Consider the following 25,099-nt stretch of genomic DNA (forward strand, 5'->3'; position numbering starts at 1 on the left):
GCAGCACGACTTCTGCCATTGAATATACCTTGCTAGTTAGCCGGATATGTTTATCCGGCTAACTAGCCCAGCCACACAGTGGCTGAAAATGGACCCCCTCCTCTTCAGAAGGTGTAACTTATGTGCATACACTTACACCAGGGCTGCCAGTCTCCTGCAATTCCACAGCCATCGTAAGGATCACAAAATCTATTCCTTCCCAAAGATTTTGTCTGTGTCGATCAAATTGCGGTGGGAGACCGGGAAACCAAGTTGTGGAGAGGATGACCAGCAGCTGCGGGCTGTATGCAGCCTATCTGGCTAGACTTCACCTCCTCCTACCCATACTGATTGGGTGGCAGAGGAGGAAAAGAGTGTTAGCATATCAGGCTGCATCTTCTCCTTCTGCCACCTGGATCTGATTGCATTTTTAATCGTGATGAACACAGCCACGTAGTTGAAAGCCGCAGTCAGGCCCAGGTGGCAGAAGAGAAGGCTGCAGTCTGTGTGCTGATGTTGCACTCCTTTTCCTCCTGCTGAAATTGGGGGTGGGGAAGTTGAGGATTGGTAGACAACTGGGTGCAGTTGTCTGGTACGGGCTCCATCCTGGGTGGTGGTGGGGTCCACTGGCTTGGCTCCTTGCTGGGAGGTGGCGGGGGTCAGAACTCTGTTCAAGGCTTGGAACTGCTAGCAGGGCGGCTGGTGTTGACCGTCTTGCTGGGAGGCGGCGGACGGTTACTTGATGTTGTGAATGTTAATTACTGGGCCCGGGCATTCCATCTGTTGTATTAAAGCTGCGGCCCTGTTTAAACCCAGCCTGTGGTCTGTGTTTTATTTGAATTGTAAAAGGGCAGACGTGAGCGAGTGAAGTCCTGGCTGCCTATATTACAGTAATTCGGTCTGTAAGTTTAACATAGTCTCTATCAAGATGTACTTCAAACTGTAATACATTTCTTTCATTTTCCACAGTTTGAAGGTCGTCCTCGAACAGTATTTGTTCTTCATTTAGCCTTTTGGTATGTAATTTTGATTTTAAATTATCTTCAATGTGTTTCTGCAATTCTGTTTTCAAAATCTTATTTTCTCCTCTAAGGTTTGATGCCATGGTTGACAAGCAGGGCCGGTGGAAGCACTAGGCGAACTAGGCGATCGCCTAGGGCGCCTAGCATTAGGGGGCGCCGAGCTGCTGGTGGCCAATAAGAAGGCTCATACGGCCGCCGAAGATTGGCAGGGCCGTGGTGGACCTCACTTCACCACGGCCCGAAAAAAAAGGTCGCTCTAAGCCTGCAAATGCTCCTCCTCCTTCCTGCCCCCGCGGCCCCGGAAGAAAAATGTTGCCGGAGCCGCGTGGGCAGGAAGGGGGAGGAGCATCAGCTGCGTGCCGGAAGAGGAGCATCAGCCACGTGCCGGAAGGAAGAGGAGCATCAGCCGCGTGCAGAAGAGGAGCAGCGCTTACGGGCCGCCGCAAATCCCACATTGTGAGCGGCCCGAGAAGACCAGGGCCGCTGCAAAGCCCATCCTGCGGCGACCCGTGAAGAGGAGGCCCAGAGGTGAGAGAGAGGCTGAGGGTGTATGTGTGCGCATGTATGAGATGAGTTGAGAGATTGTGTGTGAGAGTGAGTTGAGAGACTGCGTGTGGGAGTGAGGACCTGAATGCTTGCAGAGACAGCATGTGAGAGCATCTGTGTGTGTGTGAGAGAGAGACAGCATGTGACAGTGAGAGCCTGTGCTTAAGCAAAATAGCATGTGGGAGTGAGTGAGAGTCTGTGTGTGTGAGAGTCAGACAGCATGTGCCAGTGAGACACTGTGTGTATGAATGATTGTATGAGAGAGAGCATGTGAGAGTGAGAGTGTGTGTGTGTGTGTGTGTGTGTGTGAGAGAGAGAAAGCATGTGAGAATGAGAACCTGACTGTGATTTTGAGGGAAGAAGACAGATGGAGAGAAAAGAAATAGAAAAAAAGACAATATAAAAGGAATTGGCAAAAAAAATAAGAAAGGAAAGGTGGAAAGAAAATCCTGTGACCAAACGATTAGAAAACTAAGGTCAGACAGCAAAGTAAAAAAATAAAAAATAAAAAATAAAAGAAAATTACTTTTTACTGATTGGCACATGTAATCTTTGGAAATGTGCAAGAGTAGCACCTTCTCTATGCGGATCTCACAATGTAGGAGATCAGCATGGAGGAAGTGGAAGCCCACGGGGCCTGCAGAGAAGAGGCAGCAGAATGGGCTTCAGTGCCAGTAGCAGCAATCAGTGCCTCCCCAATAACCACACAGCAGCAGTGACAGTGGCAGCAGAGGAATGAGAGAGGCTCTGAGGTTGCTGGCAAAAGAAAGAGAGGGGGTCTGCCTTTAGTGTGTGCATGTGTATGAATGGGAGTTTGCCTGGGGTGTATGTATGTGAATGCACGGGTGCCTGCCTGAGAGTGTGTCTGTGTATGAGAATGAATGGGTGTCTTCCTGGGGTTTGTATGTGTGAGAATAGGTTCCTGCCTGTGTGTGATGCATGTGTGTGTGTGAATGAATTGGTGCCTGCCTGGGGGTCTGTGTGTGTGAGAATGAATGTGTGCATGCCTGGGGGATGGGGAGGGAGTGGTGTGAAAATGAATGGGAGCCTGCCTGGGGGTCAGTGTGAGAATGATTGGGAGCTTGCCTCGGTGTGTGTGTATGTGAGGGAGCCAGTGAGAGTGAGAGCATGAGTGTGTATGAGAAAATCCAGGGGTGTAAGAGTGTGTGGGGGGGAGTGTGTGTTGGGGGAGAGAGTGTCTTACACCTGAGAGTGTGTCAGTGTCTGTGAGAGCGAGAGGTTATGGTGGGTATAAGAGCATGAATGTGTATGTATGTGACAGTGTATGTGTGAGAGAGAATGGACATGTGAGTATGTGTGAGAGAGAGAGAATAATCTCCTAATCCTCGACAATATCAGGGTGACTGGAAATCAAGAGCTTCCATGCCTGGACAGCAGGGGCTTTTTAAAATCCTTATTAGTTTTAATTATTGGGTGTTATTTGATATATGTGCTGTTTTGAAATATTTTATTGGTGTTTGGGAAATTGTAAAAAATGTATATGATTTTAATTAATAGAAATTCTATTTATCAGTAGTTTTAAAATATTATTTTATTAGTATGGTTTTACTATTATAACTGATGCTTTATGTTTCTTGATTTTATTGTTTTATGAGGAATGGTGGTTCTGTTTTTCCATTATTAATACACAGAGTCTGGCTTCTTGGGGTTTTCATTTCAGTTTTTTCTAATTTGTGTTCCTTTATTTTGTATTCTGTATTTGGTGAGGGTCTGTTTCTGCTCTGTGTGTGTGACCGTGATGAGAGATTCTGCTAGCATGTAGTGTCTGTATAGGGATCTATAGCAATCGGGTTTGTTTTGTTTCCTCAGTAGGTGGTGTATTGGTATTCTAGGACCCAGTGTAATATTTACCCTTGTTTATTCACAGGTAGGGTTCTTGTTGTTTGAGTCCTTGGTGTTATTACTGTTATGTTATGATGGGATTGTAGTATAGATTGAGTGTCTTTTTTTGCGGGGTTTTGTGTTAGTTCACAATGTGTCTGACAGTGAAAGGGTGTTTGTGCTGCTGTTACTGTGAGGTGACACCAGAATTTGAAAATATCTTTTACTATGATGAGCTGTAAGGGAAACATTCAAGCTTCATTGTTTGGGGAAATTTTAGTGGATGCACAGAGTTACAGAACTGGAGGTGCAGGATTTATATTGACATTCTGTCCCTTCCTATATATTCCAGACTTCACTCTCATAGCCATATAGAATTAGTTGAATGAGGCTATCAAATAATTTTATAGTAGTTTTACTAGAAGTGGAAACTGGCCAGCTTTTTAAAATTACGCAGAAGATCCTTTGGACTTTATTAACACTTTTATAACCAATTTTAAAGCAGGAGCCATGCTATAGAGGTGGGTGAGATGAAGAAATGTCATTTTGGCTTCCCCCCCCCCCCCCCCAAATTCTTCTTTCTAGAGATGCCACTGATTTTCTATGACCTTAAGTATTAATACAAGAAGGATTAAGGGGGGGGGGGGGGATGCTGGAGAGGCACACAAATGCATTGGCCCCCGGGCACCGGAGACCCTTGGTGCACCACTGGGTGCGAGTCATATGGGGCCACAAGCGATGGCAAAGAGGAGTGGAGATTTGGCGGGCCGCAAGCAGTGCCCAACCTGCTCGTGACCCAGAAAACCACACAGTCAGCGGGCGTGATCGAGAATGAGGTAGGAATCGGGGCCAAGACCGGGGGGTGGCGGCGCAAGGGAGAAGGCTCGCCTAGGGCGCCAAATCCCCTTGCACCGGCCCTGTTGACAAGATCTGGCATTCCTGGACCACATTAAAGAAGCCAGACTCTAGAATCTCATTTTTAGCTTTTCATCTTTTAGTTCACTGCGCAGTTCTTCCTCAGAAAATGAGTTATCTGACCTGACTTCCTCAAGTTCTTTTTTCAAGGTTGTTCTAGCATTATCAGATTGTTGAAATGCTGTTTCAAGTTTCAACTATTGTTCTTCACTTCCTTGGTCAGCTGAAGAAGAGCCTTCTGTTTAGATTTCAAATCTGCTTCGTATTCTTTCAGGTGCTGAATTTCCACCTTATATTTTTCAAGTTGATTTTCAAGTAACTTGTTTTCCTTGTGGAGATCATTTGTTTTTAACTCTAGAATCTGACTTTCCTTTTCTAAGAGCGAAGAGTGTTTTTGGACAGATTCTAGTAGGAGCATCAGCCCATCTCTCTCCATGGTAACGGTGTGCACTTTCTGATTCTCACTTTATAGGTCAGACAAGGCCTGTGTCATATGCTGGATCTTAATAAAGAGCTGACTTTTCTCTTCCTGGAGACCTCTTGTTTGGTTTGTAAGGTCTTCAAATCTCTTTAGCATCATTTTCAGTTCCTTCACATATTGTTTACTATCTTCGTTATTTTTAATTAATTTAGTTTGCATGATATTTTTCTCGTCAGTAAATGTATTCATTATTTCTTTATATTTAGAACTGTCATTTGTCAGAGATTGCACCTTAATGCTAAGCTGTTTAATTTCTATCTTGAGATCAGTTTTCTTTTTAGAAGTTCCTCTTTTATGAAACATATTACAAACACTTCTGGTAATATGCATTTTAGGGAAATGCAATATAAATTTCTCCAAAGGGCTTACATTTCTCCCCTAATCGCTTCTCATGCTAAGCTGACAGCAACGGCACTATGTCCCATGCCTTTTGTGCCTGTCCCTCTATCCAACATTTTTGGGGAAAGATTGTGGGCTATGTGGGGGCCTTTTAAATACTAAATTCCCAATATCCCCACAATTGATTTTATTTGACAGCCTTCCTTCGCTGCTTTTACGAGTTATAGGTCCTCGTATGTTTTTCAAAAAGGCATGTGTGGTTGGGGAAAAAAGTAATTTTATTGTACTGGAGGGAAAGGGACCCCTTCCCCTTCTTTCTGGGTCTGACGAATGCATTCACACCGAATGATGCATATGGACAATTTGGCTTCGAGAACTTCACCGCAACATCGCCGCCACTTCTTATTGATATGGGACGCTTACCTGCAAGCCTTACCACACCGTTCCAGGAGTCTGGTTCTCAATGATTGATCTTTCAGAGTCGAAAGCAGACCAGTGATGGAAAGTGTCACGGATACGCATATAGGACTTCGACAGTTTTATATGGACACACAGTTTTTATACACAAAAAAAAAGGGGGGGGGGGGGGGGGCTAAACGGAGAGGCGTAAGGGAGGAAGGGAGGGGAAGGGGAAGGGGAGGCATATGTTTAAGGCTCAGCCTACGTGTTACCGCTTGTTACCTGGGGCTGCTAAGAAAAGCGGCACCTCAGGTTCCATGTATTTCTGTCAAATTGCACTTCTTTAATAAAAAGTTTTGTACTAAAAGCACTGGTCCAAATACAGATCCCTGAGACTCTGTGAAAGTTTTCACAGAGTCTCAGGGATCTGAGTCAGTTTTCACTGTGAAAACTGTCCATTTAATCCTACTCTCTGTTTCCTGTCTTCTAACCAGTTTGTAATCCACAAAAGGACATCTCCTCCTATCTATGACTTTTTAGTTTTCTTAGAAGCCTCTCATGAGGGACTTTGTCAAATGCACGCTGAAAATTCAAATACACTACATTTACAGGTTTGCTTTTATCCACATGTTTATTCATCCCTTTAAAAAAAATGTAGCAGATTTATGAGGCAAGACTTCCTTTGGGTAAATTCATGCTGGCTGTGTCCCATTAAATCATGTCTATCCATATATTCTCTGATTTTATTCTTTATAATAGTTTCCACGATTTTTCCCGGGACTGAAGTCAGTCTCACCGGTCTATAGTTTCCCAGATCATCTCTCAACCCTTTTTATATATCAGAGTTACATTGGCCACCTTTCAGTCTTCAGGTACAAAGGGTGATTTTAATGATAGGTTACAAATTACTTCTAATAGGTCTAAAATTTCATTTTTTAGTTCTTTCAGAACCCTGGGATTTATACCATCCCGTTCGTGTAATTTACTACTCTTCAATTTGTGACCGTGGCCTACTACATCTTCCAGGTTCACTGTGATTTGGGTCAGTTCATCTAAATCATCACCCTTGAAAAACATCTCCAGAACGGCTATCTCCCCAGCATGCTCCTCAGTAAAGACCGAAGCAAAGAATTCATTTAGTCTTTCCGTGATGGCCTTATCTCCCCTCTTGATCATCTAACGGTCCAACCGACTCCCTTGCAGGCTTTCTGCTTCAGATACATTTTAAAAAGTTTTTATTTTGAGTTTTTTCCTCGTATACAGTTTCTGCTAGTCCAAACAATCTTGATTAAATGTCATGTATTTCAATACACAGTCCAAAGTATCCATACACAGTTAAACCTGATCACAGCACAGTATGCACAACTTTTGAAACTAGTCTTGGAAAAAAAAAGAAGAAAAGAAAAAAAACTGCATTCCTTCTTTCAATCCTAGGATCTTTGACCCTTTGAGATCCCTCGACATTCCATATTCAACAATGATCTTTATATTAGGTCATACCCTTACAACCATAAATTAGAATTCATTGAATATGCTGAACCTTAATAACATATAAAGAAGATTTTGGCTGTGCTCACTGTTTCTCATATTCAGGACTCTCCACTGTGCCAAAATTTCAATTTTGCTGGATGTGGGAATGCAAAATTTAATTTATATTCATCATTTCTAATTATACTGTATGTGCTATATTCAGCAATAATCTTCACTCCATCCACAATAAGTACTCGCTCACATCAGTCTTTAATAGCTTGCGGGATGTTTTGGGCTGCATTCAATGTTTCCAGCATTCAAGTCTCTCCATTGTTCCAAACTCTCAATTGTGTTGAATATAGCAAGGCAAATTTAATTTTCATTTTAACCAGCTCTGAACGTACTAGGGTGACTTCCTTTCACTTACTTGCTACTCCACTAGAAAAGTCTTGAAATATTAATATTTTAGCTCCTTGATGTTGCAGGTCGCATTTTTTCCAATAAAACTGAAGAATTAAATTCTTGTCGCATAGGGCAGCAGGTTAGCAATGACCATCCTAGGCAATGTTTGTGTCACATTTTTCGTTTCAAGTCTGTGTGCCCTTTTTAAAACTACTTTTCCCAGCCAATCAGCTGGGCCCAACTCTTGTATAAGCCAGTGCTCCAAAAGATTCACCAAGTCATTCTCTGCTACAGATTCAGATATTCCCACAAATCTTAAATTACTTCTCTTGGACCTAGTTTATAAATCTTACTTTCTCTTTCACTTGCAGCCTTTTCCAACATTTTGATTTTCCTTTTCAACTTCTTAATCTCATCTTCCAAACAGAGAGTCGGGCCTCAGCCCCCATCAATGCACTTACCAATTACTACAATATTTTTTCCAACTAATTTCCAGCACAGATTTGGTAAGACCTGTAACCAATGCATCATTACACAGTCCATCTTCCTTAGCTTCCTTACTATTGGCCATTTTGAATTCAAATACCTTCATCTTGTCTTTGTCCTTTTGTAGCGTTTTTGAAGCCAGCTCTCCCTCTCTTTTGAAAACAAACTTGCCCATTTTCTCAGGAAGATTTAAGCTATCTCCCGGCGTGCGCCAATACCGGGAGATACGCGCGTGGCTGGGCCACGTGCATTTTCAAAGCGGCCCAGTCAAGCGCGTATCTCCCAGTAAGCGTGGAAGAGCCGGGTTAAAAAAAAAAAGGACGGGTATGGGCAGGCCGGAATAGCGCCATTAGGCGTTGTCCTGGTGAAGCGCTTGCCGCAGCCGGTCAACACGTAGAACTTACTGCTTCTTGGGAGAGCAGGTAAGTTCAAAAATAAAAAAGTTAGGTTAGTTGGGGTTTAGGGGTCAGACCGGAGAGGGGAAAAGGGCGAAAGGTAGCCAGGGAGTTAAGGAAGTTCCTTCCCAGTCCGCTCCAATAAAGGAGCGGACTGGGAAGGACCTGGGGACTGCCCGATCGCATCACTGCGTGCATCTAACTAAAATTCTCCACCTTGCGTACACGAGTTGGCACCCGCCCGCCCATGCGCGCACCAATATAAAATCGTGCATGTGGGTATCAGATTTTATAACATGGGTGTGGCGACGCGCGGATGTTATGAAATCGGCACGTTAGAAAATCGAGTGCACCCTGTTAAAGTTTGCTCTTAACTCTGTTGCATGCTGAATAAGGAATCTGTATAAGCTGTTTTAGGAAAGTAGCATCTGGAGTTCATCAGCTACATGCCCTCACAAGCTCACCACATCACGTAACCTCTGTGGTTCTTCCTTTTATTGTAGGAAATGTGAACATATAAAATAACAGCTCTAGTGGAAGTCTGTAATACTCTGAAAAAAATACGAGTGTGGGAAAGACATCTTAAATTCACAATTCAACAGAAAAATGATGTATACAATCTACTACAGACTAGTTGGGAATTCAGATGAAACATTGCCTGCAATGGAAAAACAACCAAGCAAATTGTCTCTGTTTGATGTATGTTTGAATGAGGGTGTGTAAATGCTTGTTTGCAGGGATTTATTTCTTTGTTTTATTTATTTAAAAGTCTTTTATACCGATGTTAGTCGAAACATCACCTCGGTTTACATGGAACAAAAGCAACGGAAATTACAAGTAACAGGGGAAGGGTAAGGGGTACAAAAAACCATAAGGAGAGCAGAGAAGCATAGGAACAAACAACAAGTGAACTTTAATGTCATAAGAACAAGGTCATAGTCAAATTCAGGTCATGATCCATCACAATTCAATATTCATCAAGGGTGTTGGGGAAAGGCTTGTTTGAATAGCCAGGTTTTGAGCTGGGCTCTGAATTTGGTGATGCAAGGTTCAAGTCTGAGGTGGGTTGGGAGTGAGTTCCAGTGCATAGGTCCAGCAATGGAGAGCGCCCGATCCCTTGTAGCTGTGAGGTGCGCTTTCTTTAGGGATGGCACATGGAGGGACCCTTTGTTAAAGAAATATTAAAGATATAGATCATGCAAAGATACAGAAACTATTGTGGATTGTTTTCTTGATTTATCTCAATAACTAATTCTGTTAATATATTTCATTATGCTGATTGATCTGTAACTTGTGTCTTGCTACTAAAATGTATTTAACCCCACAAACCTTACATTTTTAAAAATGTTTTTAATCTTGATATTTCAACATTTTCTAGTCAATAAGTGCTTTCATGCCTTTCACCTCAGGGTGTTATGCTTTAGCTGACAGTGCTTTGCAATCAACAGTTTCTGAAAGGTTTGTAATAAAATGGCTCAAAATGTAGCTGTCCAGAAGTGTAAATTAAATAGCTTACCACAATCACTTTGGAAGATGTGCTGGCTATCTCTAACTCGGACATGTTAAATGATGGATTTTTCTTATCCATAATACTCTGGTTTTCAAGGATTTCTGATTTCACCTGAAAAATAAATATTCAGATTATATTATTACCTTTTTCCTGCCACTCATGCTATTTACATTAGCTATATACAACTTTAATAATGAACTTTATCAAAGATTGTTTTTCATACCAATAATAATAATAATAAAAAAAAAAAAAAAAAAAAAGAGTTCCTGGGACTAGTCTGGTGGCTCATTGGCAGTGCTGGGCCCTGCCTTGTAGAGAACAGAGCAATTGCCATACTGGATCAGATCAGTATCCTATTTCCAACAGTTACCAGTCCAGATTACAAGTACCAGCCAAGATCTCAACCAGTAAATAGAACCTATGCTGCTATCACACAGTGATAATTAGTGGCTATTTCTTAATTCTACTTGGTTGATAACTGTTTACTGACTTCTCCAGGAACTAGTCCAAAACATTTTTAAACCCAGCTACACTAACTGCCTTAACCACATCCTTTGGCAATGACTTCCAGAGTTTAATTGTGTGATGAGTGAAAAAGAACTTTCTCTGATTCATTTTGAAAGTGCTGGTTACTAACGTCATGGAATATGCCCTAGTCTTTATATATTTCTTTTCAAAGCGTAAATAACCAATTTACAATTACCCAGTCTATTCCACTTATGATTTTATAGATATCTATCATATCCCCCCTCAGCCTTCTCTTCTCCAAGCTGGACAGCCCTAACCGCTTTAGTCTTTCCTCAAAGGGGAGCTGCTGTTCCATCACTTGTATCATTCTCGTTGCCCTTCTCTGCACCTTTTCTAATACAACTATTTCATTTTTTTAGATGCGGTGACCAGAGCTGCACACAATACTCTAGGTGTGGCCTCACAATGGAGCGATGCAGAAGTATGACATTTGCTGTTTTATTCTTCATTCCTTTCCTAAAAATTTGTAATGTTCTGTTTGCTTTTTTGACTGCCACTGCACACTGAGCCGAAGATTTCAAAGAATTGTCCACAGTGATGCCCGGGTCTTTTTCCTAGGTGGTAACTCCTAATATGGGGGGTTATTTACTAAAGGTTTTCTCCCATTTTGTGTCTATGGAGAAATTGCTTTAGTAAATAAGGCCCATGGAATGTAGCATCGTGTAACTACAGTGTGGGTTTCTTTCCCCACGTGCATCCCTTTGCACTTTATTAAATTTCAGCTGCCATTTAAATTCCCAGTCTTCCAGTCTTGTAAGATCCTCTTACAATTTTTCACAAATTGCTTGTGATTTGACAATTCAGAATAATTCTAAACCATCTGCAAATTTGATCTCTTCATTGTCATTCCCCTTTGCAGATCCTTTATAAGTATATTAAAAAGCATCAGTTCCAGCACAGATCTCTGAGGCTCTCCACTGTTTACTCTTCTCTACTGAGAAAACGATTTAGTCCTATTCTTTTCCTATCTTTGAACCAGTTTGCAATTCACAATAGGACATTGCCTCCTATCCTGTGACTTTTTAATTTTCCCAGGAGTCTCTCATGGGGCACTTTGTCCGACACCTACTGAAAATCCAAAGTCACTACATCCTCCAGCTCACTATTATCTATATGTTTATTAACCCGTTCAAAAAAATGTAGCATACTGGTGAGCTAAGATTTCCCTTGTGTAAATCCATGCCGGCTATTCCCCATTAAATGTCTTTTTATATGTTCTAATTTTTTGTTCTTTAGAATAGTTTCCATGATTTTTCCCAGTACTGGAGCATAACATAGAAACATAGAAAAGACAGCAGAAAAGGTCCATCCAGCCTGCCCAGCAATCTTCCCATGGTAGTATCTGCTGCGCTGTGCAGGTTACCCCCATGTATCAGTCAGATTTGCCTGATGTGCTCTGCTTATGGACTTGGCCGTAGAAGTAGTACTCTGTTTTTTCATTAATGTCTGAGCATCAGTACCCCAGACTGTAAAAAAGTCATAGCTCGTGTTGGTTGTCTCTGAATCCAAATTTCTCTTTCCTTTCAGCCACCACCCCCTCCTTCGAAGCAGAGAGAGATGTTGCAGTTGCATCAAAAGCAATAAGACTTATTGGTTAAGGGTAGTAATCTCATGCCTTCTGTTAAGGGTAGTAACAGACCGCTGCTCTGATCTGGTTACCCCCATGCTCATCAGTTCCACAGACCGTAAAAGTCAGGCTCTCAGATCTACAGTTTCCCAGATCACCTCTGAAGCCCTCTTAAAGATCGGGATTACATTGGCCTCCCTCCAGTCTTCAGGACCTAGGATTGATTCCCTGGTCAATTTTTCTGCTCCCTGGGTCAGCCAGGATTGGGTATACTTTGGAGGCAACATTCACAGCCCCCCTGGGGGAATTGAATCTTACTTACAAATATGAAGGAATCTAAATTTATGATAATTTTTTAAATTTTTAATTGACAGTTTATAAAACTTCACATTAAATTAAATAGAGCTCAAAGTACAGAATGTATAAATATGCAGAACAAAAATACAGTGCAAAAAAATAGCAGCAAAAATGACACAAGTGCCACATTATGGGGTCGATTTTAAAAGGAGCTCGTGCATATCCATATGTGTGCGGTTCCTGGCGCACGCACATGGATGCACTGATTTTATAATATGCACGCGCCGGCACGCGCATGTTAAAAACGCTCATGGCTACGTGCACATGCATGCCGGATTTTAAAATCCACGCACGCATGTGTGGGCGACACGAGCAGGGGGGCTGAATTTTTGAATATTACATGCTGTGAACCAATTGGGCTTCCCCCAGTTGCCTCCAATTAAGGAGCGGACTGGGAGGGAAGTTCCTTACTCCCCTGCCTAACCTTCCTTCCCTTTCCCCTCTCTACCCTGACCCCTAACCCCTACCTAGCTCCCCAAAAATGTTTTATTTTTCTACTTACTGCTCCTCCCGAGCAGAAGTAGTAGCTGGCTGGCTACTACAGGTGCTCAGATTGATGTCGGCAACCGTGGAGATGGTGCCATGGGCGAGGCTGCATATGCATCCTCTTCAGTGCACTCTGCTGTCTTGATAGAGCCCACAGTCTCAGGACTATTTGATTTGGCTTCACCTACCGATGGAAGTCTGCATTTACCTGTAGTGGTGGTTAAAAGTGGACCATCTAAGAAAGGGGGTTTCCCTAAGGTCACTCGACTGGCTAGTACTCATGACAGATGTGAGCCTCCGGGTTGGGGAGCTCACTGTCAGGAGCTGACAGCGCAAGGGCGCTGGAGTGCAGAAGAGTCCCTCTGGGATATCAATTGGCTGGAAGCCCGTGCAATCCGGTTGGCATGCTTGTGGTTCGGCGACTGATTGCAGAGTTGAGTGGTCCGGATAATGTCGGACAATGCAACGACTGTGGCTTTCATGAATTGGCAGGGAGGAATCAAGAGCCAGCAAGTGTCACAGGAAATAGCCCAACTTATGGATAGGGTGGAAGTTCATCTTTAGGAGATCTCAGCCTTGCACATTGCAGGACAAGACAATGTAAAAGTAGACTTTCTTACAGACAGAGTCTGAATCCAGGAGAATCGAATTGTCAAACAAGGCATTTCAGCTAATAGTGGATCGCTGGGACCTTCTGTTTTTGGATGTGCTGGTGGCTTCTGCTGTATGCTTTTCCCCCTTGGCCCATGTTGGGCAGAATGATTTCAGAAGATCGAGAGTCACAGGGGGATGGTGCTTCTGGTGGCACCAGATTAGCCCAGGAAACAGTGGTGTGCAGATTTGCGAAGGATCCTGATAGATTTTCCCCTCCGGTTTCCTGCACACAGGGATCTGCTGTGACAGAGGCCTGTTCTTCACAAAGATCTGATTCGATTTTGTCTTATGGTATGGCCCTTGAGTGGGCTCGGCTGCTTAAGTGTGGATATTCTACTGTGGTGATTGCCATCTTGCTACAAGCGAGAAAGTTCTCCACTTCCTTAGCCCAAGCTTGGGTTTGGCAAGTGTTTGAGGCTTAGTGTGACGATCAAGGGGTTCTTCCTCATTTAGTTAAGAGCCCACTAATTTTGGAATTTTTTGCAGGATGGATTGAGTAAAGAGTTGGCCCTTAATTCATTACTTAGAAACATATAGAAATGACGGCAGAAGAAGACCAATAGGCCCAACCAGTCTGCCCAGTAAGCTTTCACAGTTATTTTATTTTCTCATACTTATCTGTTACTCTGACCGCTGAGTTCAGGGCCCTTATTGGTAACTTTTTTTATTCTAATTTCCTTCCACCCCCGCCATTGATGCAGAGAGCAGTGTTGGAGCTGCATCAAAGTGAAGTATAAGGCTTAATGTTTGAGGGTAGTAACCATCATATCGCGCAAGTTACCCCGATGTTTGTATACTCATACTGCTCAGATCAATGCCTTGTTAGATGTTGTCTGGATATAAATCCTATTTCTTCCGTTGAAGCAGAGATCTATACTGGATATGCATTGAAAGTGAAGTATCAGGCTTAATTGGTTTGGGGTAGTAACCACTGCAACAAGCAAGCTACTCCACACTTATTTGTTTACCCAGACCTTGCTACCTTGTTGGTTGTTGCCTGAATGCAAATCCTCTTTTCCACATTTCTTCTTGCCGTTGAAGCATAGAGCAATGTTGGAGTCGCATTAACTGTGTGAACGTTTATTGAATAAGGGTATTAATCACCAGGTAGTAGCCATCATTCCCGCAAGCCACCCCATACCTCTTCTCTTCATTCCCATTGTCCAGGCTTTATGGATCCACAGTGTTTATCCCACGCACCTTTGAAATCCTTCACAGTTTTGGTCTTTACCACTTCCTCCAGAAGGGCAGTCCAGGCATCCACCACCCTCTCCGTGAAGAAATACTTTCTGACTTTGGTTCTGAGTCTTCCTCCCTGGAGTTTTAAATCGTGACCCCTGGTTCTGCTGATTTTTTTCCAACGGAAAAGGTTAGTCGTTGACTTTGGATCATTAAAACCTTTCAAGTATCTGAATGTCTATCATATCACCCCTGCTCCTCCTTTCCTCCAGGGTATACATATTTAGATTCTTCAATCTCTCCTCAAAAGTCATTCGATGAAGACCATCGACCTTTTTGGTCGCCCTTCTCTGGACTGCCTCCATCCTGTCTCTGTCCCTTTGGAGATACGATCTCCAGAACTGAGTACAGTACTCCAGGTGAGGCCTCACCAAGGACCTGTATAAGGGGATAATTACTTCCCTTTTCTTATTCAATATTCCTCTCTCTAAGCAGCCCAGCATTCTTCTGGCTTTAGCTATCACCTTGTCACATTGTTTTGCCGACTTCAGATCGTTAGACACTATCATCTGTTCCATGGACATCGAATACATTTCTTTCGGATTTCCACACCCCATATGCATGACTCTGTACTTCTTGGCATTGAATCTCAGCTGCCATAACTTCGACCAGTCTTCAGGGTTCCTTAAATCCATTAAAGTATAGGTGATGGCTCTTGCATGAATGAGGCTTCTTCAGGGGACGTATTAAAATCTACCGCGTACTGGAATGCTGAAACTTCTTTTTAAATTATGAGTGATCTCCCAGCATTCCTCCTCATCCAAATATAATCCCCAGATGTACGGACTGATCAGTTTTCACAAATTCCTATAAATAGCATGTTTAAAACATTGTATAATCACATCTATAAATGATATTAAGTGAAATATATAAAGAAATCTTTACCTCTTCACGAGAAATAATATTTATATGCCATAAAAGCACCACACTGTTTTGAACTTAAGCACTGTAGTGTCACTAAATCTTCTGTACCATCTTGTGACCAAAAACACTTTTATCACTGAATTGCCCATTTCAACAAAATAATATAAAGCCCATAAGTCGGTGAGTTTACAAAACGATTACTTACCAACAGGCTTTTAGAATCTCCATATCTGTTTCAAATAACACCACAACTGTGCAGTGCAGTGCCCTCAAACAAATAATACATCCCCTGAAGAAGCCTCATTCAGGTGAAACGATTTAATGTCCTTTTTGATACTCCATTGTAATTAAGGGCCTATGTACAGTACTAAGCATTTTTCCTGTAGTCACATAATGGGAAAAACAACTCTTTTGTACATCTGGCCCTAAGTGATGGAATAAAATTTCTACTGAATCAAATTTGAACTTATTCTGATAGCCATCACATTAGAATAGCTTTCTTGGACATCAGGAGAGCCTTTCTAATTAAGACGGTAAGGCTGGCGGGCACACATGTGCGTGTGTTTGCTGGCTTGCATCCAGAGACACATCCATTTTATAACATATGCGCATATATGCATGCATATTATAAACAGGCTGAACGCACATATATGTGCGTGCAATTTTAAATGGATGCAGGAACGTGCGCGCAAATGCCACATCTACTGCGTAAGTGGGGGAATTTTATAAGGGATGTGTGCCAACCCCATAGGTAGTTTTCTTAGTTCGTTCCTAGTTTGCCCAGTTAAGGGATAGGACTTCCCAACCCCCCTAGTTTAATAGCCCCGACCCTTAAAACCCTGCTGACTAGCCAACATTTTTTTATTTTATTACTTACACGCCATCCATAGCAATAGCAAAGTTACGCAGCAGGGGACCCTGGCATACGCCTGTGCATGTAAGTATTTACACACACATCCCTTGGTCTTCTCTGATACGCCCATACCCTGCCCCCTTTTAAAAACTTTTGACTTGTGCACGAGGTGGAAGATAAGCGTATACACGGCTGCTTATAAAATCTGCTTGGCGCGTGCCGGCTAGACTTATGCGCATATCTCCCGACTTTGGCATACGCAGGGCTTTTAAAATTCACCTTTAAGAGCATCATGTTCATGATTGGACTCAATGCATCTACATTTTCAAAAAATCCCATACAAAAGCTTGTACATTGCACTTTGAGATATTACAAAAAGGTTGGCATTCCAGCAGCAAGGGGGAGCAAAAGTGTAAATTTAAATATGGTGTAACAAATGTAAAGAACATCCTCTGATTAGAGTCCAATTCAGAGAGTTAACTTATTCAAGAGAACACAAAAAGTGCTAAATGAAGCAAAAAAAGTGTTGATGAGAATACAGGTTGCCAAATTACATAGATGGATGCAAAACCCCGACACGAGCTGTGTTTCGCCACAATGCTGTTTCAAAAGGGGGGGGGGGGGGGAACCATATATTTAAACACATCAAGAAGCTTAACTTAGGTTCTCATCAAGACTTTCACTTCATTTAACACTTTTTGTGTACTCTTGAATAAATTAGCCTCTCACCAAGGGATGTTCTTTAGATTTATTGTTACACCCTTCTGACTTATTTTGAGATATTAAACAAATACTTGAGTACTTCATTCTAGAACAACCTGTTCCAATGTATTCTGCCCCTAAGGCGACAGTTCAGTTCCATATAAACCGGTGCGATATGTATTGTATACAGGAACATCGATATATAAAAATTTAAAAATAAATAAAATAAATAATATTTATACAAGATAGAAAACTAGTAACAAAATGTACCTATTTCTGTTTTACATTTAATACCAATAATTTTATCTCCTTAAATGTCAAATTTTGGTGTTTATATATAGTATACACATTTCAAAATCTTAAATTGTATTTTTCTCAATATAGCACTCTCAGTGTTTATTAAAAAATTAATCCATTATTGTATGCCTTAATTAATAAGAATATAGGAATATAATATATGCCATACTGGGTCAGACCAAGGGTCCATCAAGCCCAGTATCCTGTTTCCAACAGTGGCCAATCAAAATCCCAAGTAGCTGGCAGGTAGCCAAACACTAAATAGATCCCATGCTACGAATGTCAGCAAAAGGCAATGGCTATTCCCTATTGATTAAGGAGAAAGTAAGACTTACCTGATAATTTCCTTTCCTTTCCTTCTGCTACACCAGTCAAGAACCTTTGGGTTTAGTCCCCTCATCCAGCAATTGGAGGCAGAGGCAAAGGGGGGGGGGGGGGGGGTTTAAGAACATAAGAACTTAATAAATTGCCATGCTGGGTCAGACCAAGGGTCCATCAAGCCCAGCATCCTGTTTCCAACAGAGGCCAAACCAGGCCACAAGAATCTGGCAAGTACCCAAACACCAAGAAGATCCCATGCTACTGATGCCAGTAATAGCAGAGGCCATTTCCTAAGTCGACTTGATTAATAGCAATTAATGGACTTCTCCAAAAACTTCTCCAAACCTTTTTTGAACCCAACTGCACTAACTGCACTAACCACATCCTTTGGCAACAAATTCCAGAGCTTAATTGTGCGTTGAGTGAAAGAATTTTCTCAGATTAGTCTTAATGTGCTACTTGCTAACTTCATGGAGTACCCCCTAGCCCTGCTTTCCGAAAGTGTAAATAACCAATTGATTTTAAAGATCTCTATCATATCCCCCCTCAGCCGTCTCTTTGCCAAGCTGAACAGCCCTCACACCTCTTCAGCCTTTCCTCATAGGGGAGTTGTTCCATCTCCTTTATCATTTTGGTTGTCCTTCTCTGTACCTTCTCCATCGCAACTATATCTTTTTTGAGATGCGGAGACCAAATTGTACACAGTATTCAAGGTTTGGTCTCACCATGGAGCGATAGAGGCATTATGACATTTTCCGTTTTATTAACCATTCCCTTCCTAATAATTCCTAACATTGTTTGCTTTATTGGCTACTGCAGCACACTGAGCTGACGATTTTAAAGTATTATCCACTATGATGCCTAGATCTTGTTCCTGGGTAGTAGCTCCTAATATGGAACCTAACATCGTGTAACTACAGCAAGGGTTATTTTTCCCTATATGCAACACCTTGCACTTGTCCACATTAAATTTCATCTGCCATTTGGATGCCCAATGTTCCAGTCTAACAAAGTCCTCCTGTAATGTATCACAATCTGCTTGTGATTTAACCACTCTGAATAATTTTGTATGATCTGCAAATTTGATAACTCACTCTTCATATTCCTTTCCAGATCATTTATAAATATATTGAAAAGCACCAGTCCAAGTACAGATCCCTGATGCACTCCACTCTTTACCCTTTTCCAGAGAAAATTGACCATTTAATCCTACTCTGTTTTCTGTCTTTTAACCAGTTTGTAATCCACGAAAGGACATCACCTCCTATCCCATGACTTTTGAGTTTTCTTAGAAGCCTCTCATGAGGGACTTTGTCAAACGCCTTCTGAAAATCCAAATACACCTTTATCCACATGTTTATTAACTCCTTCAAAAAAATGAAGCAGATTTGTTAGGCAAGACTTCCCTTGGGTAAATCCATGTTGACTGTGTTCCATTAAACCATGTTCTTCGATATGCTCTACAATTTTGATCTTTAGAATAGTTTCTACTATTTTTCCCAGCCCTGAAGTCAGGCTCACTGGTCTGTAGTTTCCCAGATTGCCCCTGGAGCCCTTTTTAAATATGGGGGTCACATTGTACCTGAAGACTAGCCAATGGATGATTTTAATGATAGGTTACAAATTTTAACTAATAGGTCAGAAATTTCATTTGAGTTCCTTCAGTACCCTAGGATGCATATCATGGGTCATAAGAATATAAGAAATTGCCATGCTGGGTCAGACAAGGGTCCATCAAGCCCAGCATCCTGTTTCCAACAGAGGCCAAACCAGGCCACAAGAACCTGTTAAACTGTGTGTATAAGAACTGTACACACTGTTACACTTGAGCAAAGGTTCGGTGTCATGAACACCACCCAGAAGGCTGGCTCCAGGTGGAGAGAGACAGGGGTAATTGGAAGGTCTCTGATGATGGCTGGGAGAGAAGTGTTGCGGCAGGAGTATATGGAGCTGGGTGATGGCTGGTAAATGAAGCAGAGTACTTGCTGGGACAAAGTCCAAGTCCAGGCTGGGTCTAGGCAGGCGGCAGGCAAACAGTGCCAAAGTCCAGGCTGGGTCAGGGCAGGTGGCAGGCAAGCAGAGTCAGAGTCCAGGCTGGGTCCGGGCACCTAGTAGCAAGGCAGAGAGCCCAAAGGCCACACTCACACACGGCAGGGCAGAGGGCCCGAAGGCCACACACACAGCAAGGCAAGGAAGGCTAGAGCAGGGAGCCCAAGCGAGCTCAATGCCGAAGCACAGAGGGAACTGCCAGGCAGGGTTATAAGGGGAAGTCCAGAACAGAGAAATCAAGGAAGATGGACTGGGCCAGTCAGGAGAGCCTGCTCTTGTAGGACCCCTGGTGGTGAGGCGGTTGCACAGCAGCCATAGCCGTAACACAAACACTAAGAAGATACCATGCTATTGATGCAATTAATAGCAGTGGCTATTCCCCAAGTAAACTTGATTAATAGCTGTTAATGGACTTCTCCAAGAACTTATCCAAACCTTTTTTGAACCCAGCTACACTACCACATCCTTTGGCAACAAATTCCAGAGCTTTATTGTGCGTTGAGTGAAAAAGAATTTTCTCCGATTAGTCTTAAATGTGCTACTTGCTAACTTCATGGAATGCCCCTTAGTCCTTCTATTATTCAAAAGTGTAAATAACCGATTCACAACTACTCGGTCCATGCATACCACCACCTGTATGAATGTCATGAATTGAACCAGATACAACCAAATGTACTACTGTACAAGGTAAATTTAAATTTCATAGTGTGTAGATAGACTCAGGACCAGTGGGTTATGTTCCCCTGCCAGCAGATGGAGAAGGAGCAAGCTGACGCAACAGCATATATACTCCTGCGGCAACCGTCACCTGCCAGCATTTTCAGGCAAACCAGATGGATAGTGATGGCAAAAGCCAGAAAGATGCTTGGCTGTATAGGGAGAGGCATGATCAGTAGAAAAAAGGGAGGTCCCTGGTTGAGACATAATTTGGAATACTATGTACAATTCTGGAGACTGCCCCTTCAAAAGGATATAAATTGGTTGGAGTCAGTAGCCTTTGTTATAAAGCATATGGGTATAAACTTAAAGATCTAAGCATGTATATCCTAGAGGAAACAAAGGGACTACCTTACACCGTGGAAGTATTTTATTAAGAGTGGCTACGTGGGACCACCTTCCGATTTGTTTTATTGGACCTATCCTAGAGGAAAGGCAAGATAGGGAGAGAGACATTTAAATCTCTCAACTGTTTCAATGCTCAGGAGGCAAGCCTCTTTCAATGGGAAGGAGACTCTAGGTCGTGGGATGAGGGTGAAAGGGGGTAGATTCTGAAGTAATCTTACAAAATATTTCTATACAGAGAAGGTACTAGATGCATGAACAGCCTCCCATTGGAGGTGGTGGAGACAAAAGCAGTATCTGAATTCAAAAAAGCATGGGATAACAGGCAATCGCTGCGGGAATGATAGTAAATGTAAAGCGAAATTAGTTGGGTGGATGGGCAGACTAGATAGAAACATGATGGCAGAAAGACCATATGGCCTATGTTTCTATTTACTACAGATTCTACTTAAAAAATGGATATTTTCTACTATTCAGCCTTTAAACACTAAAAAGAATGTAAGTGGACTTGGGTCCATAGAGAACATTGATCATGTTGGAAATTTTCTATTTAAAATCATATGTAAAGAAAAATTGTCAACAGGGTATCAGACACCTATGTCTGTTATCAAGTGGTTATCTTTAAGCATACAACATATTGAAATCCAATATACTAATAAGTACACACACTTTCCAACTTGGAATGATGAAATGATTTTCTACTGCAGAATCATCATATCATGGTAGAAATAAGGAACACTGCTCAAAAGTAGTTGTTACTGTTTGTTGGAAATTAGCAAGCTTTCGCTCTTCTTACAGCTGTTGACTGAAATCCAAGTCGTGCATCCTGTACCATTACAGCATGGAGCAAACATTTAAGCTTATAAATAGCAGTCTGCCACTTTCTTAAAATACTCGTTTGTGTCACTGTAATCCTCAACATGTTCAAGAAGGACTGGTTGCTAGGGGCAGTGAGGTTCTGAAGAGCTGTTGCAGGCACTCAAGACAGCATACACCAACAGGAGTAGATTGTTCAAAGGATGTTTCTAGTCAACTTCAGGAGTTAACCATAGAAATCAACTTTGTTAAAAACTGCACCCTCTGATCAGCTGGATCTGTGAAGATAAAACTGCAAAGTGCACAACTTTAGCCATGAGAAAAACGACCGGGCCAGAATCATTCTCAGGGCAGGTTTTTCCATTTAGCATGCATTTTCACTCTTAGATTTAGGCAGCTCACCGCTCAACCTCAGCTACTCAAATGGTAGCCCTAATTTTAGCAGGACAATTTTTTCCAGCTAGATTTAGCCATATAGTCAGCCCAGTTTTTTTTTCCCCCTGAATGTCCGGCTATAGATAACCAGGTACAAATAACCAGTTTTCTTATCTGCTCAGCAGGTCTTTGAAAATCCATCCCATGGTAGCACAGTAGATGGCAGAAAAGAAAACACACATTGGTCCATCCAATTTGCACAATTATTCCTGTCTACAATGACTCTTGCCAGAAAAGGAAAAAGAAAAATCAAGGTCCTTTATACAGGTTCTTTTCATCCTACACATTTTATTGATATTACATAAAAGAAAGCAACAAGTCAAAAGTTGATACTGCCAAGATAAAAATATTTTGCTACATTCAAGATGTACTGAATTATACATTCTGTATCTCAGAAACAAAGTTTTGAAATCCTATAAAAATTTTACTTTGTGTTAAATTTTGTGACATTTCTTGAATGGTCTTTTTCTGTGCTTACATTACATTTTGTTTTTATCAGTTTTCCATATTTAAAGCTATTTCCTGGTGCAAGAGAGGCATTCACAGTCCTTTTGTAATTTCAGAGCAAAAGATCCGATGCTGCCCATGGCCTCAATTGCCCAATCTGATTGGCCAACTTAGGGCCTGATTGACCAAGGCTTTTCTCCCATTCTGTGTCTACGGGGGAAATGCTTAGGGAATCAGACCCTTAGGTTACTCAAGCAGGCAGAAATGTATGTTAATAGGGTCCATAATTACTGAATTGTCCAATTCAGGGTCATGCAACTAACACAAAATATACCACATGGCATTTTAATGGAGTTATAAATACAGAAGAGCATCTTTATCTGACAATCCCATTACTCCAATAAAGAAAAAAAACAGTCATGGGCTTTAGCCTCTGTTTAATTATCGGAAATATATTTCTATACTATATTAGCTGCTGTGAGTTCTTTGGGAAAAATAGTAGGTTACGAGTGTGAAATGAAAATTGTTTGGCTTCGTATGTGCCATTATCCAGAATGAACCTGTTGTATTTAAGTTCTTGCAAAAATGTACCAGGTTAACAGGTCTAGAAGTGAAAAACAAAAGCCCTCTACTGCAGATGTGGCAAAAAACAATGCCTTTCACCTTTTCCAGACTGCCCCTTCAGAATTAATGAAGGGCTGCTCCTTTTTCTCACTAATAAAACTATTGGCTCATTTTCCAATTAGTGTCAGTTTTGATATTGCTTTTTGATTTTGCTGGGAGCTTGAGTAAGTTCCCAGCCCGTTTCTTACATCTTAGCTTCGCATACTGAAAGGCTCCAAGTGGTAAGCATCTGTTGACCATAGTGAACTAGATGGAATTTAAAAAACAAATTATTCAATGTTTTTTTCTTACAGATAGCAAATGGGAGAAAACATTTGATAAATCAGACCCAGTTCTTCTCATTTAGAGAAACTTGCTACTCATATTTTGCTTCTGGCATAACTCCTTGTTCAGGTAAGACCAGATATGTTTTTGATTGAGACATATAGCAGTAAATGGATACAAGAGTAACTAAACGATGCATTTTGTGAACATCTTCTTTAAAATTAGTTAAACCCATCGTAGATGGATATGGATGATACGTTTGTAAGACTAACTTTTCTTAAAATGAACGCTTTTGGGAGTACTAAGGTTCCTTCTTCAGTCATGTGCACAAGTCCAGAGAAGTTCTCTCGTCAATTACTTTATTTTCTTTTAATAAATGTTAATTTGGGCAGTTGAACATGGTATTCTTTGCACTCTGAAATATGCTGAGACGTCAGCTTTGTGAATGTTTTCATCTTTGCACTTCAGCTTTCTCCACAGCCTCACTTTGATGGGGGAAACTCCTCATTTTTAGGGAACCAATTACGAATTTAAATGTTTAAAAAGCAGATGACTATATCACAGAATATTTGCCACTTTGTATTTCATATTTCTGACATGTGCAAGCACAGCATAGAGTGTATATATATTGTATCAAGCTAGTCAAATTCTCCAAAGACTGATTTCATCTAAGTCTCAAAACTACAATCAGTAGAAATCAAAAAAGCTAAAACTCAGGCTCGGCTACTATCCCTCATTCTTATCCCATGACCTTCAGATTATCCTAGTTCCCTAGAATGATATATATACAGTTGTATGAAAAAGTGTAGGCACCCTTGGTCAAAGTGTATGTTTCAAATCTCTAAGCAAAGAGAAGTTGACTCACCCTCTGATGAAGGTTAAACAATTTTTCCAAAAAAACTGCAAAAAAATGTTTTGCTGGTTTTAACAAATTCTGTTCACTTAGAGACACACTGAAACATACAATTTGACCAGGACTGCCCAAACATTTGCATACAATTATAAACTTTTTCATATATAAACTACACAAGTTGATAAAGTCACTGGGGAGTAGTAAAGCTTTTACCATAACATAACCATGTAGGTATATTTTCAGGCATTTGGGAGAATTTGCTGCTCCCTTTTGTAGAAGACAGAAAACCGAAGCAGGTTTTGTTTGATAAGGCAGGTTGACTCTTGTTCACATTCCACAATGACTTTTGATGTATGTGCATGTGTGTGCTTGTATTGGCACAGGCAGGGAGGAGAGGAGAAATGCACTTAGGCCTTTGGGTAAACAGTGACTGTATCATAGCCCTCAGGTGGCTTCGTGCGGGCCCTGGCGTGCGTTTCACAGTACAGCTGTCCCTCCACAAAGAAGTAACCCTTCTGCTTGAGGTTCATGTTGCAGTCCGCACACACAAAGCATTCTGGATGGCGGTACTTGTCACGTGCCTTTACAACTGTGCCGCTGTAAGCAAAAAAAAAAAAAAAAGATTAGAAATGAAAAATACTTTCTCTCTTCGATTTTAGTGGAAAAGCATGGAGTTACAAAATAATTTAAACCATTTACTATAAAAATAGATTGGTTTCAAAATACAGCCCATGTTTCAGGGTTATAACATGCCCTTCACTTACACTTTAGCATGACTGGAAAGCAAGGATATTCTTTCGTTTGTAACAAAATAGAAAGTCTCGATTTCATTTTGAAAATGAAATGGAGCAAAATTTTTTGCATAGTTTCATTTTCAGATGGCAGTCCACGCCAT

The 25,099-nt window shown here is 41.5% G+C and overlaps 1 protein-coding gene across 5 annotated transcripts in view; it reads right to left on the reverse strand.

The window, feature by feature from the left end:
- Positions 1-22,278: 22,278 nt before the first annotated feature.
- The window catches only part of PDLIM3 (PDZ and LIM domain 3), a 57,762-nt gene continuing 54,941 nt past the window's right edge, over positions 22,279-25,099 (reverse strand). For all 5 annotated transcript variants that reach the window (XM_029586934.1, XM_029586936.1, XM_029586935.1 and 2 more), the window contains one exon: positions 22,279-24,801. In XM_029586934.1, the coding sequence (XP_029442794.1) occupies positions 24,612-24,801 (190 nt within the window). In that variant the 3' untranslated portion in view covers positions 22,279-24,611. The remainder of the gene's footprint in view (positions 24,802-25,099) is intronic.

This window comes from Rhinatrema bivittatum, chromosome 1 (assembly GCF_901001135.1).
Source record: "Rhinatrema bivittatum chromosome 1, aRhiBiv1.1, whole genome shotgun sequence".
Taxonomy (NCBI): domain Eukaryota; kingdom Metazoa; phylum Chordata; class Amphibia; order Gymnophiona; family Rhinatrematidae; genus Rhinatrema; species Rhinatrema bivittatum.